A 25279-nucleotide genomic window follows, 5' to 3' on the forward strand; every position below is an offset into this window, starting at 1 on the left:
TACATCGCTGTGACGGGAGGGGGCAACCAGGCTATATAATAAAACTCAAGCCTGTTTGGTTACCCCTGCTCCGTGTATAAGGGTCCAAGAGAGTTAGCTCTTGGACCCAGTAACATTGTATTATTGCATTGTACTTTCTGTATTAAAACCAGTTATTGTGTTTTTCCCTTTCCGGGCATGCAGTCAAGCAAGGATTGCTGGTGTATGATTTTTGTGAAGGAACTGTTGACAGAAAGTGCCTAGGAGGTTGGGGTCCAGAGTTGCCGGTTCCCCAATAAATGTACCCGGGGATCATGCGTGATTCTTGGATACATGTTGGCACATTGTCCCGGCAATACCTCCCCTTGAAAACATAATCGTGACTCAGCCCTAGGGTACCCTGCTTCAGCACAGCCCAGAAAGGAGAATGAGGCACAGAGATAAATATGTATTCCTGTAGCTTAGTTAAGGGGGTTACCCCAGCTAGTGCCAAGGTGACCCACAACCGGTATTTGTTTTGTGGGTTCCCAACCATAAGGTTGGGGGGGGATGACTCAGAGTCCAAACCGAATCACATGAAAGTGTGTGGGGAAATAAGGCAGGTTTTAAGCCCGCCCCTCCCCACTTCCCAGGTCAGCAGGTCTTTTTCATTCTACTGGATATAGATCCAATGTTGGTCTTTCTCCCTCCTAATAGAGGTAAATGAGAATTTTAATCCTAATAGAGGTATATTAGTATTTTATCTGGTAGTGTTAGGACCTGCGAACTGCGTCTGCCTTGTCGTGGCTCGCAGGCTTACAACGCTTTGACCAAAGGGTTAAACTACTAAATGACCCTTTTTCAAGAGAATATATAAGTATTTTTCTGTGTATTTTTGTCATATTGGATGTAGCATTGGGCTTCTCTGTCGCTCATTGTAGAAATAAAGAGACATTTGTTTCCTTTTCTGTTCCCTGTACCCCACAACTCAGTATATTACAATATACTTTAATATAGCACAAACACAGATAGTGAACAAGGTCACTTGGATCCCTATGAGCACGCACTCATGGTGCACTAGTACAACGTACAGGGATTATTATCCACTGAAACACATGTACTCTGTCAGTAGAGTGTACACCTGAGCAGGGTTTATATCCTCTTATATACACCGCACTACTGTATTATTTGGTTTTACTGATCGTGACGTGATGAGAGTTACTGTATAGCTATTAAGCTTATTGTTTTCACTACCAGTTTCTCACCAGGCACCCGGCCCTCAGGGGACCCTTTCTATTCCTTTTTTAATCCACGTGTACATACCCACACTTGTTTCGGCGTGATTATTCGTTAACATTAAAGTTTTGTTATTTTTCTGTTTTTATACAGACTTTACGCCTGTCATTATTGCTTATCACTCTATGGGGTAATGGGACATTTGCTATTTCAGTGGATAATAAACCCTGTACTTTGTACTAGTGCACCATGAGTGCGTGCTAATAGGGATCTAGGTGACCTTGTTCACTATCTGTGTTTGTGCTCTTATCTCTCCATACGCACCAATAAACTAATAATTTGTATGTCTTAGGTATTGAGCGATAACCTTATTGTTGTATGTTCTTTACTTTAATATAGTGTAATATGTTTTTACATTCGGAACCGATGTCCAAACAGGCAGCCCGAGCTAACCCATAGGCGCCGGTATGTCTGCTGGACAAAGTTCAAAGCAGCCAGAGGATACCCAGAGGTGTGAACAGCATTTGGTCAGCGGGGAAAGGTGGAGTACTAGGTCCGGAGATCAATGGCAGTCCTCCGGGATGCCACGTCTTCTGCCAGACCTAGTGGAGCCTGCCCAACTTGTGGCATTGGGATGGCTGGGGGGGAGGGGGAGGAAGGGGAGGGGTATGTGGCAGGCTTGCGCATGCCCCTTAACTGTTTCGAATTTCCCGCTGACCCGGCTTTTCGAGTCGGCTCGGCTCCAATTGGCTGCTTGGGAATGTTCTCACACGCTGATTGGCTGTCCGTTCTGCTATTTTATGAATGAAGCAGAGAATACTATAAGAAGCCATGAGCCAAATCAGATGGTGTGTTCCCCTTGAGTCAGAGCCGAAAGAGCATGGGCGGGCTTTTCAAAGATGCTCTGTTCATAATAGCAAAGCAACCGGCTTCGATTTGAAGCCTGAAAAGCCTGCCCGCTAGAGACTAAGTCCAGCATTTTGCACCCAATTTCTCAGAATCAAACGTAGTGGTGGCGTATGGAATTTTATGCCGATATGGGTTCCAGGAGATTCCGGGCTAAGTTCCGGTCAGGGTAAAACTCTCTCATAGAGTTCTCTGCACATAGGAAAGTCTAGTTTTCAACCCCAGCCCCAAAGTAAGAGTGTCTTTTCGTCTGTATGTTGTGTTTCATTGTGTGTAAGCGAATTTATGCCGAATAAATTACAATTTATTTCATTACCTTGTTTTGCTCAATGAATGATACCGGTAAAAAGGTGTCAATAACCTGGTCTCCTGTGACAATCTAATCTTCTGTAATAGAGTTACATCACATCTCCTGTAATAGAGTTACATCGCATCTCCTGTAATAGAGTTACATCACATCTCCTGTAATAGAGTTACATCGCATGTTCTGTAATAGAGTTACATCGCATGTTCTGTAATAGAGTTACATCGCATCTCCTGTAATAGAGTTACATCGCATGTTCTGTAATAGAGTTACATCGCATCTCCTGTAATAGAGTTACATCGCATGTTCTGTAATAGAGTTACATCGCATCTCCTGTAATAGAGTTACATCACATCTCCTGTAATAGAGTTACATCGCATGTTCTGTAATAGAGTTACATCGCATGTTCTGTAATAGAGTTATATCGCATCTCCTGTAATAGAGTTACATCGCATCTTCTGTAATAGAGTTACATCGCATGTTCTGTAATAGAGTTACATCGCATGTTCTGTAATAGAGTTATATCGCATCTCCTGTAATAGAGTTATATCGCATGTTCTGTAATAGAGTTATATCGCATCTCCTGTAATAGAGTTACATCGCATCTCCTGTAATAGAGTTATATCGCATCTTCTGTAATAGAGTTATATCGCGTCTTCTGTAATAGAGTTATATCGCATCTTCTGTAATAGTTACATCGCATCTCCTGTAATAGAGTTATATCGCATCTCCTGTAATAGAGTTACATCGCATCTCCTGTAATAGAGTTATATCGCATCTCCTGTAATAGAGTTACATCGCAGCTCCTGTAATAGAGTTACATCGCATCTTCTGTAATAGTTACATCGCATCTCCTGTAATAGAGTTACATCGCATGTTCTGTAATAGAGTTACATCACATCTTTGACTGAGTCACTGATTGTGCTGAAGCAGGTACTGTATATCCCCAATACCTGGCCTTTTGGTGGCCCTTGAGGACTGGATTTGGATACCCCTTAACTACAGCTACAACTACAGAGTTAAGACATGTTTGTACGGTACAGGCAGGGAGATTTCACCCTCCTGCTCGTCTTACGCGTCTTCTGATCACATGAAAATGTCATTTTCAAGTCTTTCTTGAAACAACTCCATACTGTAGGCCGCTGATGGATGGACCTACACACTGCCGGCCTCTCAAGCAGAAAACAGGTTTACTAGCAATATATGTATTTTAGTTAATGCAAAAAACGAATACGCTGGTTTGTAACGAACACTCTGTATAGTATGTAACTGCAGGAAGGGGAATGAGATGCGGGTAATGAAATTGTGCTAATTTCCTAAGCTTAAGAGCAAATTAATGAAAACATCGAAGCCAAAGACTATAGCACTAAACCCAGCAGGGGCTCATGTCCTCCTAAATATGAATGTTGGGGAAATGAGGTTTGCTCCATGTTTCTGATTACCAGTGTGATGTCACCAGGAGGCACAGAGGGGAAAGCATGTGGTTCGAATGGTTGGTATAAAGCGGCTGATCGCATGGACAGGAAAATAAGCAGGGAAACCTCAACATCAGGTAAAGTTACCTCCTGACCATGGCGACCAGAAGAGGAGCTTCATTTACAGGTAACCATTAAACTTGTATGCATTAAACTGTGATAGTGCCAATCAGACACTATTATACGAAGACCCCCATAGAATTATTTGCTGTTACCTGTCTGCGTGTATGTGTGTTTATCTTGCCAGTAGAAACGGTCACTGTGGTTGTTTTAATGTGTTAGGTATATCTTTAATACATCAGAATATCTGTAAATATATTCTATATACAGAATGTATGTCACTTACATACTGTAGAACATTTATACACATACTATTCATAACGGAGTTGCTGTCTAAACAAATATTCACTTGTACATATATATATATAGATTTTATATATATATATATATATACACACATACATACATATACACACACACATAGTAAGAAAAATATGGCTAAATTGACCTGAGATCACTAATTTAATAAAATAATGTAAAGATCAGAGGAGATGGACATCACTGCAAGGGAGTGACTAAGTGAGTATATGTGAAGGTTGAATTTATAGGAATATATATAGAAATATATATAGCTATAGAAATTGGGAGGCTGGGTAGGTCGGGTGGCCTTTATCGCCTGTCAATTTCTATGTTTATGTTTCATTTACAACAGAATAACATGAAGGCTGAAATACTTTGATAGTTGTCCCAGGGGTGGATCAGAATTTACTTACAGGGGTGAAGAAAAATAATATAGTGGGTTCTGGATTTTGGGAAGAAGATTTTTTAGATGTATTTGTATTTTGTACTCTAGGTTTGGTATGTCCACACAGGAGAACAAGCCATAGCGGTTTTCTCAAACAGACATTGGCTCTATTATCCTCCTTTGGACATATACAGTATATATCTCCTTATTGTGAGACTATACGAGTCAATGGTTCATATCTGACACTCGCTTACATATTCAAAAGATATATATATATATATATATATATATATATATATATATGGCCGTGAAGCAGTGATTTGTAACTTTGTTTCTTCACTGCTGTGTGTTCTGGATTATAGGCAGATAATTAAAATGGTCCAAAGACCTATGCAAATAAACAGTGCACTAGGAATGAAGGGGAAAAAAGGAAACAACGTGTTACATTGCATGTGCTCCTGGAGCGGTAAACAACCAAATTATAATATACAGACATGGTAGTAGCTCCAAGAACACCCTGAAAGAGAGCAAATGTTTTCTGAAAATGTTTGTGTTTTTGTTTAAATCTATTTTCTTTATCATGGATTACTCCCTGAGAAACATGACCTGTATTAGCAATTACTCCTGATAACAGTCATACATTGACTAAAATGTTTGCACTCTTTCATAAAAATGTAAAACTGCATCATCATCGCGATGCTGAAAAACTGTGGTCAGCTGGAAGGTAATCATGCCTGGTGGTTGCCAGGTGTACAGTATTGAACTGAACTGTCCTGTATTTGGACACTGTCCAGTAAAAAATGAAAGGTAATACCGCACATGTATGATGTGTCGGGTATTATCTCTCTGGGCATAGTGACCTGACCAAAAAGGGCTGTTCAGCTGCCTCCATTCTGATGAGCTGTTGCTGCTGTGTAATGCAGCCAATCAGGAGAAGGTGGGAGGGAGGCCAAGGAGAGGAGGAAACAGCATGGAGCTGAGAGTTGTTTTTTCTGTGGTTGTCCTGTGTGTTTTTGTAGTGTGTGTGTGTGTGTGTGTGTGTTTTCTGTGGTTGTCCTGTGGGGGTGAGAGGATGAAGGGAGGGTGCACCAATCTTGGAAGTAGTGGGCGCGGAGCATTAAGATCAGTATTGCTCGCCATGTATGACTGCTGGTATGTTATTTATAAATTATATGAACGTTACATCATTTTTTCTAAATTTCACTCCAAGTTTGCACCATTTCATATTCTATTTCGGAAAAAATTCCGGGAGGGCGCTCAATCTCCAGACCTCTCCACAGAATCTTATTACGAAATATAATATGAAATGGTGCAAATTGGTGCATAGTTTAAGTGAAATTGAGACAAAATGATGTAATGGTCAGATAATTTATACAAAACATACCTCACAACGATTTTTCTCAAGTGCGTTGCTCCTTTCACCAGCGTGTCCAGTATTTTTCAAGAAATAACCTGGCAACCCTATTGGTGGTCTTGTCCCGTGGTCTCTTCATATTGGAGAATGATTTTCAAACTGCTCTCTGATATACTTGAGTTCCCCGTCCCTACAAATCCCGCTCTAGTCTTCTTAGATCATCTGGTGCAATACAATGATTACGCAGCTTATGATTGCTGCATGCCGGGCTTTCGCCTCTGGATAGAGACGTCATGAACTAGATCTATAATAAAATATGGCACATAGTGTCATAGTGTCAGTGGAACAGCTTACAAATACCCTTAAATTCATAACACCATAATTCAGCTAAGAGAAAGTAGTTTGTAAAAACAAACAGGACAGCGCTTCCAAAAAACCTGTGATGCTGTATCTTTTTAGACTAGAGCATAATGAACCCGGGCTGCAGTAATAATACATTTCGCTGCACCATGATGAAGTAGAAGAAGTATATCAATCCTTAATAGGTGAGGCTCTGTATTCAGACGAGCCTGACAGTCCATATGTTGGTAAAAATATAATATAAATGATGTTAATCTGTGAGTGACTAGCCGAATGCATAGAAAGCACTAAGTCACATAACACAGAATGGCATTGTCTCCACTTGAATACATATGATGAATGAGAATTAAAGTACTCGCAGGGATCTGCTTCAGTTGTTCAGCGTTAGACGTGCTCCTGCCGGTATCCAAAACAGAATTGAAGAAAACGTTTGGCGGTTCACAGTCAAATAAAACTCTGAGGGCTGCTAGGTCAGTTCAAACAAAGATTTATTGGCACATGTTGCACAAGAACGAAAAGCTCTTACGCGTTTCACTCCTGTGGGAGCTTTATCAAAGAGTAAGAGTATCTTAGATAAAGCTACCACAGGAGTGAAACGCGCAAGTGTATTTTATTCTTGTGCAACTGCTTTCCTAGAACCCCAACCACATGTTCTCAATAATATTTTGTTTGCACACTTTTTGGTAAACAACAAGCCAGACCATTTCATCATTTGATGCTTACAATTTTCTACAAATAGAAAATATTTTTACTACACCGATTGCCATTTTTGTTTACAAAATTTCCCATATTCGTCTATTTTTGTTTTGTACCTACCTCTTCTTTGGGGGTTATTCAATAAAGTCCATTACAGGTTTACGCACCCAATCTGGCGTGCTCTCCCATTCAAGTCAAATGGAGTCAGCACCGGATAGAGTGCGTAACCCATAATAGACCTTAATGTAACACCGCATTTCTTTATGGTTGTGCTTGGAGCCACTATTACAACAGCATGGAGTATCAACATGAGCCTTGCATAAGAAAAGGACAGGTCAAAGAATGTGCTTCTTTATGAAGCAATGGGACATCACTATGATTGCGTTTTGCTCTACGCAGGCATGCTACTGTTTGCACTTCTGATGTCTGATGTGTTTGTGATGAGAAAAGTGGTGTCCTCATCGCCCCTCTGTACTCCAGGAAGTGCCCCCTGCCAGGTCTTGCTTGGTGACCTCTTTGACAGGGCAGTGAAACTCTCAAACTATATCCACTCCCTCTCCACAGAAATGTTTGAAGACTTTGTGAGTATTGTGCAGATTTCTTTGGGCCCTCCTATAAACCACTAACTCTCTTATAGCAACATTAAAAATGTTTCAGTATTATTCTTTTTTTCCCCTCCAGGACATACTCTTAAAAGAGCACTGCTGACTCCTGCAGAAGTGATGGAGTTAACCAGTTAATTACACAGTGTAATATTCTAAAGTGCTGCTGTTTGATATGCAGCACAAAGATATTCTTAATCAATCAATCAATGCTCCGGGGCGGCTAAAGATAGTTCTATGATGTAATTTGCTGCTATTACTATTAACATAATGGACCTAGATTGTATTAAAGGGATTTGCATAAATAAGGAGATACCACAGCTGTATAGAAGAGATACACGCACTGTACAATGAATAAAAGTTTCCATGTAAAAAGATACAACGTGAAAGATACTTGCTGCAAAAGATAAGCATTTACTACTCTTGAAGGAGTATAGAGAAATAATCCAAAACCCCAACAAGCCCTTGATATGCCATTTTAATAATGGTTCCGCAGTGACCCAGTATCACAATAAAGCACACATACTATAGCAACACAAACACAGAAAACCCTTAAGGACCATCTGTCTCACCTCCAACCACCTTCCATCATTATATCAACCGATGCTTCAATCAATAGCTCCGACTGTACCGTCATCATGCTTGTGTTCAGATTAAAAGGAACTGCTGAGGACACGGTATATGTCGGCTGCACCAAGCCCCTTGTCAAGAATGCTTTGCAAAGATCCCAATGTAGTCTGCAACGTTGCATGTCCTCTGCCGTTCCTCTTAATAAAAACACAAGCATGAGGAAACTACCGACTACGAGCTATTGCTGGAAGCATCAGCTGATGCACGATAAGAGTAGCGACTCATCTTTTGCCGTTGTAGCATCGATTCTCAGTATTGGAACCTCACAATTATTTAGAGCAGGGCTCTGCACCTGGCTCACGAATGGCCTTTAAGTTGTCCTTCAACCCGACCTGCTAATTTCATACTTGTTGCTTTGGTAGCCAAGTACAGTTTATCACACATTCCATTGCCTTACTGTTTTATTCCCAAACTGCTGCAGGTAGACTGTGCTCCTATGTCATGAACTCACTATTCTTTAGTGGAGTACTTTCCCCCCTTTAGAACATGACCCCCCCAGTTACCCTTGGAAACAAGAACTTTGGGACCCAAGGTTGATATTATTTCAAAGTAACCCCTAAATGTCAGTTTGACCGTTTTGTTTTCCTAGTTAATGCCAGAAGACATTGCATGTCAGAGGGAATTCTTTAAAATCCCATTTATGTTTTACTAAGGAAGGTTTTCGAAGATTGGTTGTTTTTCTGTCCGGAGAAGTACTGCAGCTGTGCTGTCAGTATGTATTACCGTATATCTGCTTGCAATTGTCTCAACTACTGCAACTTAGTATTGCACGCCTGCATACAATTACATCTGTACATGCTCCCTTATAAAAACCTAAATCCTCACCAGTTTAGAGCACCTTTTATAAATAAATTAAAAAAAAGGTGTTTTTACATTTTATTATCCTAACAGGACCAGAGCTATTCCCAAGGTCGCCAGTTTATAGCGAGATCTATGAACAACTGCCATACCTCTTCACTGAATACCCCCGGGGACAAGGACCAAGCTTTGCAGATACATGTAAGGAGTGGTGAAAGTTCCACAATAAAGAACTGGTGTGTGCGATTCTAAAACACAGGCATTTCAAAACTCTCACTCCCAGAGGGGCCAGCAACATCTTCCAGAAGCCCAAACGGCCTTCTGACAGAGAAGGGGTTAAAACCAGGGATGGGCAACTACAGTCCTCAAGGGCCGCCAACAGCTCAGGTTTTAAGGATATCCCTGCTTCAGCACAGGTGGTTGAATCATTGGCTCAGTCTTTGACTAATTGAGCCACCTGTGCTGAAGCAGGGATATTGCTAAAACCTGACCTGGTCCTTGAGGACTGGAGTTATCCACCCCTGGATTAAATAATGCAGCACACCCATTGCGGGGGGGGGGGGGGGTGAGGGTTAGAATACAAATGGAGATACTATTTAAATCGAATTCCAAAAAGAAAAAAGTGAAAGTTTAAGCTAGCAAGTAAAAATCCTAATGGTGAACAGGAGCCGTATTGTATAATCCTTCCATTAACAGCTGCACAGATGCGATTTTAAAAATGAATGAAAAAGTTAGCTCCTAAGGCATCATAACAGATTGCATAAGGGGGATATAAACAGGAATAGGATACACAGATTGGGAAAACTGACTGCAATATTGGAGGTGAAGAAACACTGACTATACAAAAATACCCATATATAATAATAGCATGTTCTTGTATAGCGCTGCTAGTTTTTACGTAGTGCTTTACAGAGACATTTTGCAGGCTGAGGTCTCTGCCCCGTGGAGCTTACAATCTATGTTTTTGTTGCCTGAGGCACAGGGAGATAAAGTGACTTGCCCAAGGTCACAAGTAGCCGACACCGGGAATTGAACCAGGCTCCCCTTCTTCAAACTCTCAGTGCCAGTCAGTGTCTTTTACTCACTGAGCCACTCCCTCTCCCCTATCTATAGTCTAAATAATCCAAAAAAATAAATAGATATTAGATATTAAAGTATGCAATATAACCATTGAGAATATACTGTCTGAGCCGCTAAACAATTCACCTGTGGTTGAATAGGCGAAAAACAGACTCATTTACTAGGACCCTTCTACATTGTATTGACATCACAGAAGAAGGTAATATTGGAGAGAAAGGACTTAAAGATTGTACGGTAATCGTAGCGCTCACCAATTCGGAGCTATAAAAATGATATTGATTAGCACCTTAAATGCACATCAGTATTTAAAAGGCCCCAAACCTATTGCTTTTCTTCACATGTAAGTGTACATGTAAACACACCCACATGCTTGCACATTCTATCTTTTGTTCCCCAGCATGACGACCTGATGAGCCTTATACTAAAGTTACTACGCTCATGGAACCAGCCTCTGCTGCACTTGACCTCAGAGGTTCCAGACAACATGGCAAGGAAGGTGAAGGAAGTTGAGGAACAAACCAAGAATCTGATGGGAGGGATAGAGAGGATCGCTGGAAGGGTAAGCAGTCAAATATTCTACAAAACCTCAGCTGTTTTTCAGACTCTCCCTCTGCACGTATATTTCCAATCATATACCCCCCATCTACAAAAATCCTCAAATCACTGCTGCCCACTAGTGGCAGATTTACCCCAAATGGGCTTATTTTATATGATCCATAGTGGTCGATCGGGCCGTTTATGGCCAAAATTCCCCATGGACTTCAAACGGGGAATTGTGTCTGAAAACGGATTGGCCACTTCAGATCATGTTGAATAAGCCGCCAAGTATTCGTCCATTTACCTCAGAATTCCCTTTCAGACAAAGCCAAGCACTAAGAACAACCACATCTTTCTTACATTTTAGATGCAGAGTAATCCTGGGGATGGATTTTTCCCTCAGTGGTATGGTCCTGTGGAAGCTATGGTGCCAAACGAGGAGACTCCGCTCTTCTCCCTCTACCACCTGCTACATTGTTTCCGCAGAGACTCTAACAAGATCGACACCTACTTGAAGATCCTTAGGTGCCGCCTGGTTCATGCAAACAACTGCTAGGGGGAGTAACTATGTGTTTCTTCATACACCACACATTCATTTTCTACCATGTCTCTGGCTATTGGTTCACATCAGAAAAACCATTAGCAATTCAACCTCCCCAGCTAGTTACTGTCTTTCAATATCACACCTTCACAGAAATGGACTCCTATGTTGTACTCTCCTCACAAACTCAATTTGTTGTAGATTTATATTTTTTAATCTCTGAATCCACTAGTTGCATATACACTTATAAGAATATGGCTACTCTATGTATCGCCAACATGGAGATTTCACAAGCAGTACAATAATGGGAGTTAGAAGAACACGCAGCAGCTAAAACTAGCATGAGATAATGTTGCAAGTCATTCAATTGGATAGTAATAAAGCTCAGCTTCACTTTCATGTTATCAAAACATAATGTGATCCACATAGTAACAGAATATGTTGGGGGGAGAGAGACATACACCAAGTTCAATATTTGTAACCATCTAATATGGTAAAGAGTTATTTATTGTGCCAACCTACTGTGCTTTTAGACATGTTCAGACAGGTTTTTACTGATAAGGTTATATCCCTCCACATAGCTTTTCTGTCAGGCTACTAAAAAAAAATATATATATATATATATATATATATATATATATATATATATATATATATATATATATAAAAAAAACAAAGGGAGGTTGTGTGAAAAGATTTACCAACACTGCTAAACACCGTCTGATGATGTCCTAAATTAACGTCTTAAGCTTGTGAGGCAGACAGGTTTCCCACTATTGTTGGCAACAATAAATTCTACGCAGTACCGCTCTTGTTTCAGTTGTATTTATTTCCTGATGACCTTTCTAGTATCATTACAACTTTATTCTTATACACAGTAGGCCCCATAATGTCTATCAAGAAAAAAGTAGCACAATTATGGGGCAAAAATTGTGCACCATACATATTAAAGCAACAGGTTTTTTTCCTTCATCTTTGATCATACGGTAGAGTTGTTTTTGCACCACTTTTGCCTTGATACATAGATCCCTATGAGCTATATTTACCAAGGTGCAGATTTGCTAAACTATGTAAAATCAGGGCAAAGAACGTGACGTCACCGAAATCAGGAACGGTCGTCACTTGCCCAGAGTTTTATGGCGTGCTAACAAAACAATTTATATGCAAAAAGAACACCTGTATTAGAGCTCTTTAACATAGGGTTAAAGTCGTGTTATTTCAGGATAACGCTGTTATCTTTCAGTCTTGGCGTTACTCAACCACACAATAGAATAGGGCTTTTGCAGGAGAAAAATAACGTAACGTTATTTCTTGGGTTTATTCAAGTTATGCTACTGAGCGTGGCCAAATGTATACAACAAGAGACAGAAAAGCCCAATGCTACATCCAATATGAAAAAAATACACAGTGAAATACTTATATATTCTCTTGAAAAGGGGTAATTTAGTTAAACCCTTTGGCCAAAGCGTTATAAGCCTACAAGCCACATCAAGGCATGACCATGTCCTAACACTACCTGATAAAATTCTCATTTACCTCTATTTGGTGGGAGAATGACCACATTGGGTCTGTCCAAACACAGGAACATGAAAAAGACCTGCTAATTTAGTAAGTGGGGAAGGGCGAGCTTAAAAACTGGGGGGAGGAGCCACTAACCTCCAAACAACTGATAACAGCTGAAAATTAAGGTTAACCAAAGGGTTTCAAGAGAATATAGAAGTATTTCACTGCGTATTTTTGTCACATTGGATGTAGCATTGGGCTTTCTGTGTTTTGTTTTATTCAAGTTATACCTAAACCGGTCAGTACTTCCATTAAATAGGTCTATTACCTATTGCTTTTGTCCTATTACAGTGTCAGGATGGGAGTAACACTAGGGGTTAGATATGCCTTAAATTACGCAACATTATTATTATTTTTTTTAACAAGGACATTAATAGTCGCGAGTATGCCATTGATGCTAGGGGCTTATTTACATATATGAATATAATTTGCTGCAATGTCTGTTCTTTCTAACGATAGGCATTTAACATGACACCAACACAAGTTAATATTACATTACTTTAGTTAGTTATTACAGCGGTACCAGTCATTCACATTATGTTAACTGGCCTTACAGAGTTGAGCGAGTCTGGGCCTAAGTGGTATGAATTCAAGTGAATTGGCCATAAGGTGCCCCAAGGCTTAGCACCACTTAGTAAATGGGACCCTATGCACGCAACACATTTCAATCTGAAATAAAAACAATGGTGTGATTGTGGTACACAACTAAAAAATACATAGGCGAGTGCTCCAGAGATAAAGATGAATATCAGGAGAGGAAAATACTGCTTCAAAGAGCTTACTGTAGTTCTCTTTATACATATATAGTATAAAAGTCTGGGATCACTGGCTCAGCAGCTGAATTAGAACCCAAGTAACTGCAATTAATTACAAATGTCCCGTTAAGTCTCATGTACAGGGCATTTTAATAAAAAGGTTTCTATTTCTACAGTGGGCAAACACCAGTGTTAATAAAGTACATACTGATCATGCAGGCAACAGTAGTAAAAATACGTTGACTGAGGCTGATTAATGCATATTTTTAAAAAATGTAATTATTTACAACCAGGAGTTGTGAGTAACTATTGTTTTTAATAGACAATAATAACAGAATAATGAAGTATGTGAAGTCTAGTTTATATTCAATATCCACAATATACAAAATGTGGATATGGATTGCTGGTGGTCAAAGGACACAGATTGGTCCCTCTTGCTGAACATGCTTTTGCAAAGCAGCTCTGTTCCAACAGCTTTATCCACAGCTAAGAAACAAATGCACAGACAATGAAACACGGGTGCAGATGTATTCAATGGCTTTAAGCCTTAGCGCTACTATAGGCCCATTTAAGTGTGTCATACAGTACTTTAAGACCTAAAACCATTATGTAAATTAGGGCCAAAATGGTTTGGAAAGTTTTGGTTTTAAACACAAAACAGGAGAGATGCACAAAATCTCTGTCTATTTTTGGATCCACTGGACCAATGCTTAGAAACCGGATTCAGAGCCAAATCTTCCTGGGGTGTTCTTGCTATACTGGTTGCACCGGCATTGTAATGGTCAGCACCTGGAAAACACAGCAGCATATTGTACTTGTGGCAAAATAAACAGATATTCCTTTTTAGCTGTAAACAATATCTAAACACAAAGCCATTATGCAAAAAAGTGTCCCTAGCCAAGAGATTTAGCACATATACACATTTCAGGAAACTGTATAACGTTAGTTGTACTTTTACCATTAAAAGCCACATCCAATACAATTATGTCTGTGTATTAAAACAATGCATCTGAGGCAGTTCTGGCAGCCAAAAGGCTTAGGAGATGTGAAATACGAGAGTAACAGGCCCTAGTGATCCTCAGTCTTGGTATTTTTGTTAACTAATGTTTTAACAAATACACTTAAGTAACTTTTTTTTTAGCATATTAATAACAAATGTAATAGTCAATAACAGTCATCAGAAAATACGTAGCATCGTTTAAACTGCAAGTAAAATGTCATGTTTCACACACAATTCTGGTACACAGTAGCTGCATGTGACACTTACCTTGCTGCTTTTGTTGAACTGAGCTCCACTTTCTTCCTGGATGATGTTGTGAGGGATGAAAATATCCAGGTGGTACAGATCAGGTCGTCCCCATAAAACTACTCGATCCTCCCCAAGATCGAGAACCAGGGATCTGACAGAGGACTGGAAGGAAAACGTGGACTGGAGATTACGGCAGCTCTGCGCACATTGATAAACATGCGCAATACTTGGACTGCAACCGGTTCTGATACGATCCATCACTTTTAGCACTACAGCCGCGCCGATGTGACTCGGCATAGAACATTTTACTGGAAACAGTGCTATACTTCCTCTCCCAAGCACAGTGTCAAGATGAACTCTCCATTTTTTCTAAAACTAAAATAGGAGAGTCTAGGTGTAGTATTTATAAGCCGCTCTCTGGAGGTGAGATTTAGAGGATTCATGGAAATCATTGGGGGAATAAAAAGAAAAAAAATTCTACATTTCTGATAGTTAAAGGAGCAATTCATGCATTTATCTAAACTATTATTTTTTAAACATAGGTTTGAAGCAGGGGGTCTCTGGAGCCAAACCCCATTAAGTTTAGCACCGGGGACCCCCTGCTTCCCGACATACTTACCTCCGTAGGTGCGGCCGGTATGTTGGCAAAGTTAAAAGCTCTTGCATCACGCGGGTCAATAGGAAGCTGCACCTGATGACGTCACTACTTCCTATTGGAAACTCCACCATGACATGAACCCTGCTAGCCGAGCGGAGTGGCCACCGGCACCCCTTACAGAGTTACGTATCTTCAGAAGGAAGGGGCCCACAGAGCTGAAATGAATGGGGGTCAGTTCTGAAGACCCCCTGCTTCAATCCTACTGTATGTTAAAAATAAATTGTCCACTTGGATTACACACACACACACACACACACACACACACACACACACACACACACACAAACACCTGCTAAGTGTGAATGCAGCCTCAGATCAAATTCAGTCCCATTCAACTCGAATACAATTCCTGGCAGCTCAACCGGAATTGTGTAAGAAATGAATAGGTATGAAAGAAATGTGTAACATGATCTGCACAATATATTGGCTTCTGAATCACTGAGCAGCAGGTAAATGTCCAAGGATTGAACACTAATGCCTTTAAGCCCCAAGAATCCTCTGGAATTAGCACTAGTGATAGATTTCTTTTAACACAGAGCAGCACCTACCACTTTTGGCAGAGAGATTTCTGCCACAAGGAAACTTGGGTGCCCTTGAGCAGGCTCCGCCATGATCGTGTACTCGGGTACCACTGGTGAGCTGAGAGACATCAGAAACAAGAGGAAAAGCACAATTAACAGATGCAACACGTAACATACAGAAGTCGATACATACAAGAAATGTAGTGTAGGTTAGAAATATGGTCATTACTTTGTGCTGTGCTATGCTTACTGACCTCCAGCTCTGCATTTGTAATTCACTACCCTTTTAAATAAATATGTACTGCATCTATGTAAATAATGCATTTCCATAGGCAAAGAGACTGTCTTGGTGAAGTATTGGTGCATACAGAACTTACGGAAACTCGTGTAACGAAGATATATTTATAACGAATACATCGTTTGTAGCGAGGTCTTTTTTTACAAGTTGATGGTTAAGCATCAAGGTTTAAGATCTCCTGTAAAGAATTTCATATTTAATTACACTGACAATGCGAATCAGGGGTGCTCAACTCCAGTTCCCAAGACACCCCCCCCCACCTGTTCCCCCCCAACAGGTCAGGTTTTAAGAATATCCCAGCCCCAGCAAGGGTGGATCAATCAGTGGCTCAGTAGAAGACTGCACCACTGATTGAGCCACCTGTGCTGAAGCTGGGGCATTTGAGGCGGCTTATAATGCAACATACTGCAAACAAAACATGACATAAGCAGGTGAAATTGGCTTTAATTACGGTGTCAGCTAATTGTGACTTTAATCAAATAACATTATCTCCCTGTGTATCTGGTACAAAAATAAATAGACTAAAGATCTACAGAACAAATATATGACTCAAGCACCTTTATACTGAACAGTGCTGCATATATTTCAGTGGCAGAAGAAAACAAAGAGCGTATTAAGGTCCACAATGTGCACACCTTTCAGCAACATTCAAAGAATTCAACTTTACAAGAGAGTGTAATAGAGGAAGAAGCCACTCCCCCCCTCTAAAGCCAAGACTAAATAACACACCATTGAACCTCTGAAATCAGGGGCTTGCTCTGAAGCGGCTGCGATGAACTGAAAGAAAGAACAATTCAGGTTTACACAGGATACGGGGAACCACTTGGATGGCCAATTTGCAAATCGAACAACACCGAAACTGCTGGGATCACACAGGGATATAAACTAAATGGAAGTCACATGCCACAATGAATTCATATGTACAAGCGATCATCTTATTCCCAAACAAAATAACATTAAATTATTACCATTCATTTATAAAGAACCAACACAGTCGGCAGCGCGGTACAGCAGGGGAGCCGTAGTTACATTAAGGAGAGTGGCATACAAAGAAGAAGAATCAATGAGGGCAAACCGATGGAAAAAGGTACCAAAGGCTGTGCTTGTAGGAACCTATAAACCTTTTAGTATTTCAAGAATGTTACTGCCTGGGCGGGTTATTTCCCCTCATGTCTTTCTAGAATACAGACTAAAAGTAAGAAAATATTTGAAGACAATTCTGGAGACTGAAGGAGTGGGATAAATGTATACAAAGTTTGCTTATGTACTGTACAATAATTTGCTTTAAAAAAAAAAAAGCACAAATGTAACAGTTCCTAATCAAGTGGTTAACTTAAGTTTCTTCCTAAATTACAAAACTGTAAGCCCCTCGAGGCAAGACACAGAAAGTTGGAATATATTCATTAAAAACTTTTTTATTGATTTTTCAGATAGTGAGTGCCAAGGTTTCCTGTGCTGCCCGATAACTCAGTTGTGGAGGGATGGCTGCCTAATAGCGCTTCATAGTTGTACCTTGTGTCCACTTCCTGGATGATGGGTTTGGAGTTTGTTCTGATGTTCTGATCAAAAATGGATCCCATGATCTTCCGATTCTTCAGCATCCGCCACTCTGCAGGGAGCAGATGGATATACTCCTTAGATCGCTGCTTTGCAAGGTTAATATAACAATAACGTAAATACATATTTTCATTCAACGCTTTTAAAGACTGTAAAACTTTTTCTGGTCTGCAAAGAGGATTCATCAACTGAAGCAAATTGCAGCAGAGGGTAGGAAACTCATTCTATTCCATTAACAGGCCATGCTCATCTGGAAACTCACTTATGGAATATGGTTTGCTTCCTGGATTACCATTTCATTAAAACGCAACTGACATTAAAGTAGACAGAAGACACAGCACCTTTTACCTCTAGAGAGATCCATTTCATATTTGTTTTCAAGACCTTCCATTGCCACTGTGACGAAGAATTCCCTAAACAGCTCATTACTCTGATGAAAGAATAAAGGGACCCAGGGGAAAAAAAACAGAGAGAAGAGGACAGTTATGACTGGATGGATTCATTCCCATTGTAAAATGCATCTTTACTTATCTTCTGCTCTCAGGTATGCAGCTGGTTAGTACCTTGATCTTGTCAAAGAAAGAATTGTTGATCACAATGTCATAGGCTGTGCAACCACTCCCACCTGCACACAGACACAAACAAGGAATCAGAGATTAGTGCGTGTGCGGTCCTAGCTTTTTAAACAAAGCTGCATAGTCCTGAAACTTTGTGAAAACGTACATTCCACCATAACTATAGCACGCCTGACAGTGTGCCAAACTGGTGCATATAACCATTTAAAAAGTCATTGAGCCTGCTCAGCAGCATTCCTATTCGCACTGACGGTAACACTGAGGAACATTTTCGATGACAAGCAATAGCTGCAAACGGTTTGCCTTGGGCTACTAGACACCCAGTTCCCATTCACACCACCTGTATCAAGAATAGCACGAGTAAGCAAATGGTGTGTTTCTGTGCTCTACTTATTCTTTCTGCAGTAAGAGAATGTCACGTTTGCTAAATAGTGCCATTTTCGAATAAATATGTCCGGTGTGTAGTTAGTTGCTAACGCATGGCGAATTAAGGTAAAAGTGAATTTTGCTACATTTTCTTAAGCTCCGTTTATCGGCTATTCGCCAGTCTCGCAAACGTGTGTGAACATTTTGCACCGCTCTACAATAAGTAATCAACTTGGACGGCCAATGGGTGTACAAACTCACAGAAGGCCAACTGTGCATTGGTTTTCAGGGTGTAGTAAACCATTCCGCAACAACTAAAATCTGTGATCCCTTTCACTGGATCATAAAATGGTTGCACAGATGTTGTACATGAGCATTTTTAGAAAACACAAGTTCTTTCTTTGAGTTAAAACTTTTGCTGTTGACATATGTAGTTCTGCTTTAAATAAACAAAAGAACATTTTCAACATGTTGGCTGCAAAACATTTGAAGAATCTTTGTTAAAGTGTCATTATAGCATCAATGCTAAAGAAAATAGACTTCTGCCTAATTCTTCTCAAAATATGCTGATTTATGTCTATCTAATGAGGTTGCAATGTCACCACAGTACCAGAAAAAAATAACAAATCTTAAAACATACCATTGTCTATTTCTGCATGTGGCTCCCCAAGGCTCATGGGCACACGATACCCAGAAGGGTCATCTGATTCGAGGATGCTAACCAGCTCCTGCTCACTTAGATCGGGGGGTGCAGGGATGTGATCTGACTTGCAGATGTTGATAAAGATCTTTGTATTTTCAGATGTCCGGGTCTTAATGCAGAAACCTGGATTAGGGGGAGAGGAACAAATCAGACACCTGATCCTATACAGGATCATTAAGGATGGATCTCACTTTATTAAAGCAGCAGTCCAAGCTGCCGGTTTTTATTTTTTTCCCCTTTAATATGTGCATAAATACAATCCACACAATGATAAGTAATTAGCTAAGTTTTCTGATCGATCAGTTCTCCTGTGACCGATCGGCGAAGATTCAGCTCAGGGGTTCAATAAATGGCTGTCAGTGCAGCAGAAGAGGACCAACGATGCAAAGTTCTGTGGGGAAGATCATGTGACCAACAAGTCACTAGATACAATTGGTGCACTGCTAGAGAGGGGGCAGGGCTCAAAAAGGGGTATGCCAGAGCCTGTTTCAGAAGAGGAAGGGGATGCGACTTTGTAAATGGTTGCTATATAAAACAAAAAAATGCTTGTTATATTATAATACATTAAACATGTCAGAGTTGTTTAAAAAAAAAATGCTACAAATATTTTCTCATAGTACAGAACGGATTTAAAAAAACACATATGTAAGATATTGCTTGGTCTTCAGCTTTAAGCTGAATATAATTCCCATTCCGCAAACCCAATGTCACATACACAATGTATAAAATACCTGTAAATCCCTTCCCCTTAAAAGGATCAGTCTCTCCAAAAAACGTGGACAGTGGCATGTTTAGTAGGTTAAATGGAGTTGCTTTTTAATTAAATTCAGACCAGTATCAATAATATAAAAATAATTTTTTCAACTTTTAAAATGTAAGTGGTTAACAAATGCCTTTATCGCACTATGGGGAAAACTCTATATACCCCAGAGCGGCCATTCTGGCCGCTTACGGACATCTTAACCATATATAAGCCCCATTTCTCACTATTATATTATATCATTTGGGTAGTCATAATAGGGCTGGGACACATAAAAGGAGGAAACACAACGAATATCTTACTACGGCATCCAGGAAACAACATGGCTGCTATCTCCTCTTCCAGAACACCCTGCTTTCCTGACCCTCCGTGTTTAATGGCTCCCCTACGCAGGAGAGGTAGGAGACACCATCAGACAGAAAATACTATTTCCATCTGATTCTGTCTGCCATGCTGCTCTATCCCAGACAGCAGGGATTTTTTGATTGACATCCTGCACTTCCACTTAGAAAGATCGAAGGATGCTTATAAAGGGGCCTGCAGGAATGTGGAGGGATGCCCGTTCAATGGAAAGGAAAAAAATAATTTTGTAAATATGAGAGGCGAGGGGATCGTGCCTTTAATGGTGTTATCTAGAAATAAGAGAATCTTTTTTTTACCTGGCTGTGGCCGGATTTGTTTTGACTCAGGAGCGCTTGGTAATCTGCTTTGAATTTCCTGTGTAGCCTACAGGAAGAGACAAGAAGAAATCAATTAAAGACAGTGCAATATCTTAGGGTTTTTTTGCACTGAATAACACAATTTAAAAAAAAAAGTATATTTTGTTATGTTAAGACATTTACTACTCTGATGGGGTTACAACATATTGCTCTAAAGGAGAATCGTGGGGCAATTGTAAGCATAAAATGAATGAAAGGAACAGAAAAAAAAAAAGTTTTAAGGATTTACTTGTTTTTAGCTTAGGCTTTACTTGTTTTCATACTTATATAAGTATAATACAATTTGCCAAATCATCCCAAGGCATGACTGAGTATAAGAGGTACAGTACATCTCAGTGAATGATGCCCTGTAAAGTATTTAAAAATATATATCATTTCCAAACCAAATAATATTATCTTCCGCTTCCAGTGACAAACCCATCCCACTTCACCATGAGTCTGTGTTGAAAGGACTACACTTTCAGCTTTCACCATGATAACTTACCCTCAATAGCATCTGTTTATACAGAGCCTCATCCTCCTCCAACTCGGTTGAGAGTAGAGATTTATCTGATGCCATCTTCCCCGATGGATACGTTCAGCCTGCCACAGGACTTCAGAATCTTCAGAAGATTTCATGCATATGTCTGTGAAACAAGTGCATCTCTTTTTGTATTAGTGCTTCTCTACATAGACCAGTTACACATCCCACTGTGGGCTTTGTAGTCAGATTCATTTTATATTTATGGGCAGATTTACAAAAAAAAACCTTAAATACAGCAATTAAAAAAAAAAAATACATAAAGCAAACAGCTGGTTTTATCATATTTTAGAAGTATTTTTGGTTTTGCAACCCAAGGCCCAGACACTAAACTCTGTTTGGTCAACTTTTGTTAACATAAACATGATAAAGCTGTACCACTTTAGAAAGTTATGCAATGTTAACTAAGATTTATGTTACATTAAGAGCACCACGTTATTAACAGACATGTAAAAGATACACCAATCATATGTTAATTAGCCACTATCATAGGCATACCCTATTCACTATACTCTATTAATATTAACGAGGTTGAACATTGTTACGTGAAAGAAATCACACTTAACCTTTGCTCTACCAACAACTTATTACCAGGCCAACACCTACAAGAGTTGATAGGAGTTTATTCAAAAGCACGTTGTAATATATTAACCCCTTTTTTAGCCAGCTAACTGATCACAAAGGGGTTAATATATATTTATCTGAGATCTGACTCCAAAAGACTGTTAATGGTCCCAAGCTTCAGCAAAGTATCCGGTCGCTCCTCTTACCGTGCACCCCAAAATTGGAACAATCTACCGGAGACTCACAGCCACCACCAGTCTAGGTTCTTTCAAAACTAAAGCGGTCTCACATTTGAATCTGGTCTGAAACTGTTACATGCACCTATAATATATATTATCTTTTACTGTGCATGCAATGTCTTGTATATAATGTATACTCTGTTCACATATGTAACTATGTATTTGTAACCATGTATCTGTCATCATAACCCAATGCCCAGGACATACTTGAAAATGATGTAACTCAATGTATTACTTCCTGGTAAAACACTTTATAAATAAATACCTCAAACTACATTAACTACCCCTTGCCTAACAAAGAGGCTACTAAAGCATTGCTATGCTTTCCAATGCGTGGCTGGACCCTGGCAGCTAAAGGGGTTAGAACAGGCGATTCCTATTTCGTTTGGAGCCATGAGACATATCTCCAAGACAAGCTCTGCAGAGTTCAGCTTTCTCCATCAGCACCCTGCTAAGAAGTGAGAATAAATAACAAGCCCCTCGGATGTTCCTCACCGAGGCCCCCAAGCAGGTGAATGAGCAACAACAATTCCTGTAGTGTACTATTTATCCTGCAGCTTAATAAGGCTTCACTGAAATCGGGATATGGGCGCTATTAACTCGCCATGTGCTGAAACAGAGAAGCATTTACATCACTTTGACTACAACGGCATCATCCCTCACCCGAGCAACTGCCTGTAACTGCCAGACTTCAGTGCACATGCAGAGACTTCCGGGTAGAAGTGACATTTCATGTTGACCTTCTTCCGGTTTTCGCTTTTCAGCCTCCGGCTTCGTTTCTGTCACTATTTCCCGCAGCGCGCATGCGCTGATGCATACGAGGTCGGTATTCGGTCTCGCAGACCGATCTGGGACGGCAGAACTCGCGCTGCTTCATCGCCTAGCAGGTCTGCAGCGGACAAGTTTGACCTTCTTCCGGCGGAAGTGGATGGCTTGGCAGTGGGAGGGTCTGTCTCTATGGTGAGGTTGGGTTGAAGCTCCTCCCTGTGGGTGACACTGGCTCCTGCCTGTGTGTGACTAGTCTAGTGACAGGCAGGCAGCGGGAACTTTCCATGGCAGCCTGCACAGGGACTGAGAAAGCTACCGTCAAAGACATCTTCACCTCCATGCAGTATGGACCGGCCCCTGAAGCTGCCAACATTGCACAGGTGGGAACAGGCAGCATGTAGAACTTTATCATCTCTAATAATAATCTTTAATATTAAACTGTCCAACAAGTGAGTGTTACTGTAAGTCAGTGTCACTCACTCATTGAGACTGAGTCTGATCTATCGGATGCTAATGTCTCTCATTGTACCTCCTTTTTGGAAGAAGATCTCTCTCATTACGAGTAAGTCCTTCTCACTGGAAGGGTGGTTTATTTTATTTGTCTCTGTACGTTCTTCCTACCTACCAATTAGATTGTAAGCTCTTTGGAGCAGGGACTCCTCTTCCGAAATGTTACTTTTATGTCTGAAGCACTTATACCCATGATCTGTTATTTGTATTATTTGTTATTTATATGAGTGTCACGTGTATTGCTGCTGTGAAAAGCTATGTACATTAATGACGCTAGATAAAGACATATATACATTTATTGGCTAGTCTCATTCCCTGAATACATGACCATATAAACCTCAGTAAAAGTCAAGTTCAGCTACATTTCACATATGCCCTCCCGTATTTAACAGCTACTGTACCTATTTTTGTGTCTTAAAACCAGGTGTACTTATGTACAATTGGCTGGAGCTCGGAACATTCAGCTAATTACAGCAGCTATCATATCAATGACTGCTTAGGTAAATGATCAGTACAATATAGGGAATTTCTGTTTGTTGCATATGTTGGTACATACAAAGAAATGTAGAAATTCAAGTACTTTATTTGTAACATGGTCTTTGCATATATTACATTGCATGCCATGATGCCTTCATAGGTGGTCCTCACTTTCTTGTAATTTCCTGTATCCCTCAATAATTGAGTAATTAAAGTGTACCTATTGTCATGGGCCCATTGTTGGAGGGTCTGTTCCGAACAGCATTTAATTTTATACTTGACAGGATGAATCTGTCCTTCAGGTATTGTTGCTTTGGTTTGTAGTGTTGGGCGTGAGAGTGTACAGTAGAGGCAACGATTATTCTAACACTTGCCTTAAACTAGCCGGGTTACATTCAGGGTATGTGCTGGGTATGTTCTGGGCTAGTTTGAGGCACGTTTAAGGCATTTCTGCATTGACTAACGAGCCATAGGATTAACACAGCAGGGATCCCTGGCAGTCCAATTCAGTTTGAATGGGACTGCCAGGTACCCCCGCTGTTAATCTGATAGGCCATTAATCAATGCAGAAATGCTGGGGCTAGTTTAAGGAAAGTTTAAGGCATGTATTCAGAATGTACCTGGGTGTACCTGGGTCTTTTGGGGAATTGCCACTGGTTTTTGTTAGAATAATTGCTGCTTCTACTGTACCTTAATGTATCAAGACATTATAGTCCAGAGCCTATACTGAGGTCTTACACTGTTACAGATTGTAGTTACAGGTGTGGATGTTCCTGAATATTTATCTGTGTTTGGTCATGTTCAATAGCTGCTGGTGTGACAATTTATGACATTAATTGTAACTGATTCCAGTTTGTGTATCTCCCTATTGTATTTTTCCCTTTATCTTGTCCTCTGCACAGAAACATTGTCTTAGCTAACATCTACAAATAGATAGGGGCTGAACGACATCAATTAATTTTAAATTATTTGGTGATCGAGGGAGTTTTAGATCTGCCAAAATGTGTTTTACTGCTGTGAAAAAGTTCACTTGTGGTCAGTCTTATATAATGTTTATAATTTCCAGATTAGCGAATTTTAGGGTTTATTTTTGTTCCCCAATAGCAGTGAATTAGCTGCGCTTATAGTGCTGGCTATGCAACCAGCTATGCGACTGCGTGACGTCAGCCGTCGCTATTGCTATTCCTGCACTCTGGGTGCAGGAGACCAAAGGAGGGCGACAGGGGGTGTGGCGGAGGTGTGGCCGTTCGCCCTC

General features: G+C 40.3%; 3 protein-coding genes across 7 annotated transcripts in view; 2 read left to right on the forward strand and 1 right to left on the reverse strand.

The window, feature by feature from the left end:
• The first annotated feature begins 3944 nt into the window (after positions 1 to 3944).
• LOC142497574 (prolactin-2-like) lies at positions 3945 to 11556 on the forward strand. Its single transcript, XM_075605568.1, has 5 exons — positions 3945 to 4006; positions 7434 to 7615; positions 9158 to 9265; positions 10542 to 10703; positions 11049 to 11556. The coding sequence occupies exons 1-5, from the start codon at positions 3976 to 3978 to the stop codon at positions 11235 to 11237; spliced, it is 672 nt and encodes a 223-aa protein (XP_075461683.1). The 5' UTR covers positions 3945 to 3975; the 3' UTR covers positions 11238 to 11556.
• Positions 11557 to 12033: 477 nt separating this feature from the next.
• Positions 12034 to 23184, reverse strand: PIH1D1 (PIH1 domain containing 1). Of its 5 annotated transcripts, none has more exons than XM_075605563.1 (11): positions 22933 to 23183; positions 21431 to 21572; positions 20887 to 20953; positions 19405 to 19590; positions 18387 to 18448; positions 18172 to 18253; positions 17779 to 17875; positions 16996 to 17043; positions 15996 to 16086; positions 14808 to 14951; positions 12034 to 14329 (listed from the first exon to the last, which is right to left on the reverse strand). In XM_075605563.1, the coding sequence occupies exons 2-11, from the start codon at positions 21503 to 21505 to the stop codon at positions 14294 to 14296; spliced, it is 888 nt and encodes a 295-aa protein (XP_075461678.1). In that variant the 5' UTR covers positions 21506 to 21572; positions 22933 to 23183; the 3' UTR covers positions 12034 to 14293. The 5 variants fall into 5 exon arrangements, with proteins under 5 accessions (XP_075461678.1, XP_075461679.1, XP_075461680.1 ...); XM_075605564.1 differs by having other exon boundaries at positions 22901 to 23183; XM_075605565.1 differs by lacking the exon at positions 22933 to 23183 and adding an exon at positions 22765 to 22885.
• ALDH16A1 (aldehyde dehydrogenase 16 family member A1) overlaps positions 23111 to 25279 on the forward strand; it is a 46005-nt gene continuing 43836 nt past the window's right edge. The window contains exon 1 of the mRNA XM_075605561.1: positions 23111 to 23417. Within this exon, the coding sequence (XP_075461676.1) occupies positions 23322 to 23417 (96 nt within the window). The 5' untranslated portion in view covers positions 23111 to 23321. The remainder of the gene's footprint in view (positions 23418 to 25279) is intronic.

Source organism: Ascaphus truei, chromosome 6 (assembly GCF_040206685.1).
Source record: "Ascaphus truei isolate aAscTru1 chromosome 6, aAscTru1.hap1, whole genome shotgun sequence".
Taxonomy (NCBI): Eukaryota; Metazoa; Chordata; class Amphibia; order Anura; family Ascaphidae; genus Ascaphus; species Ascaphus truei.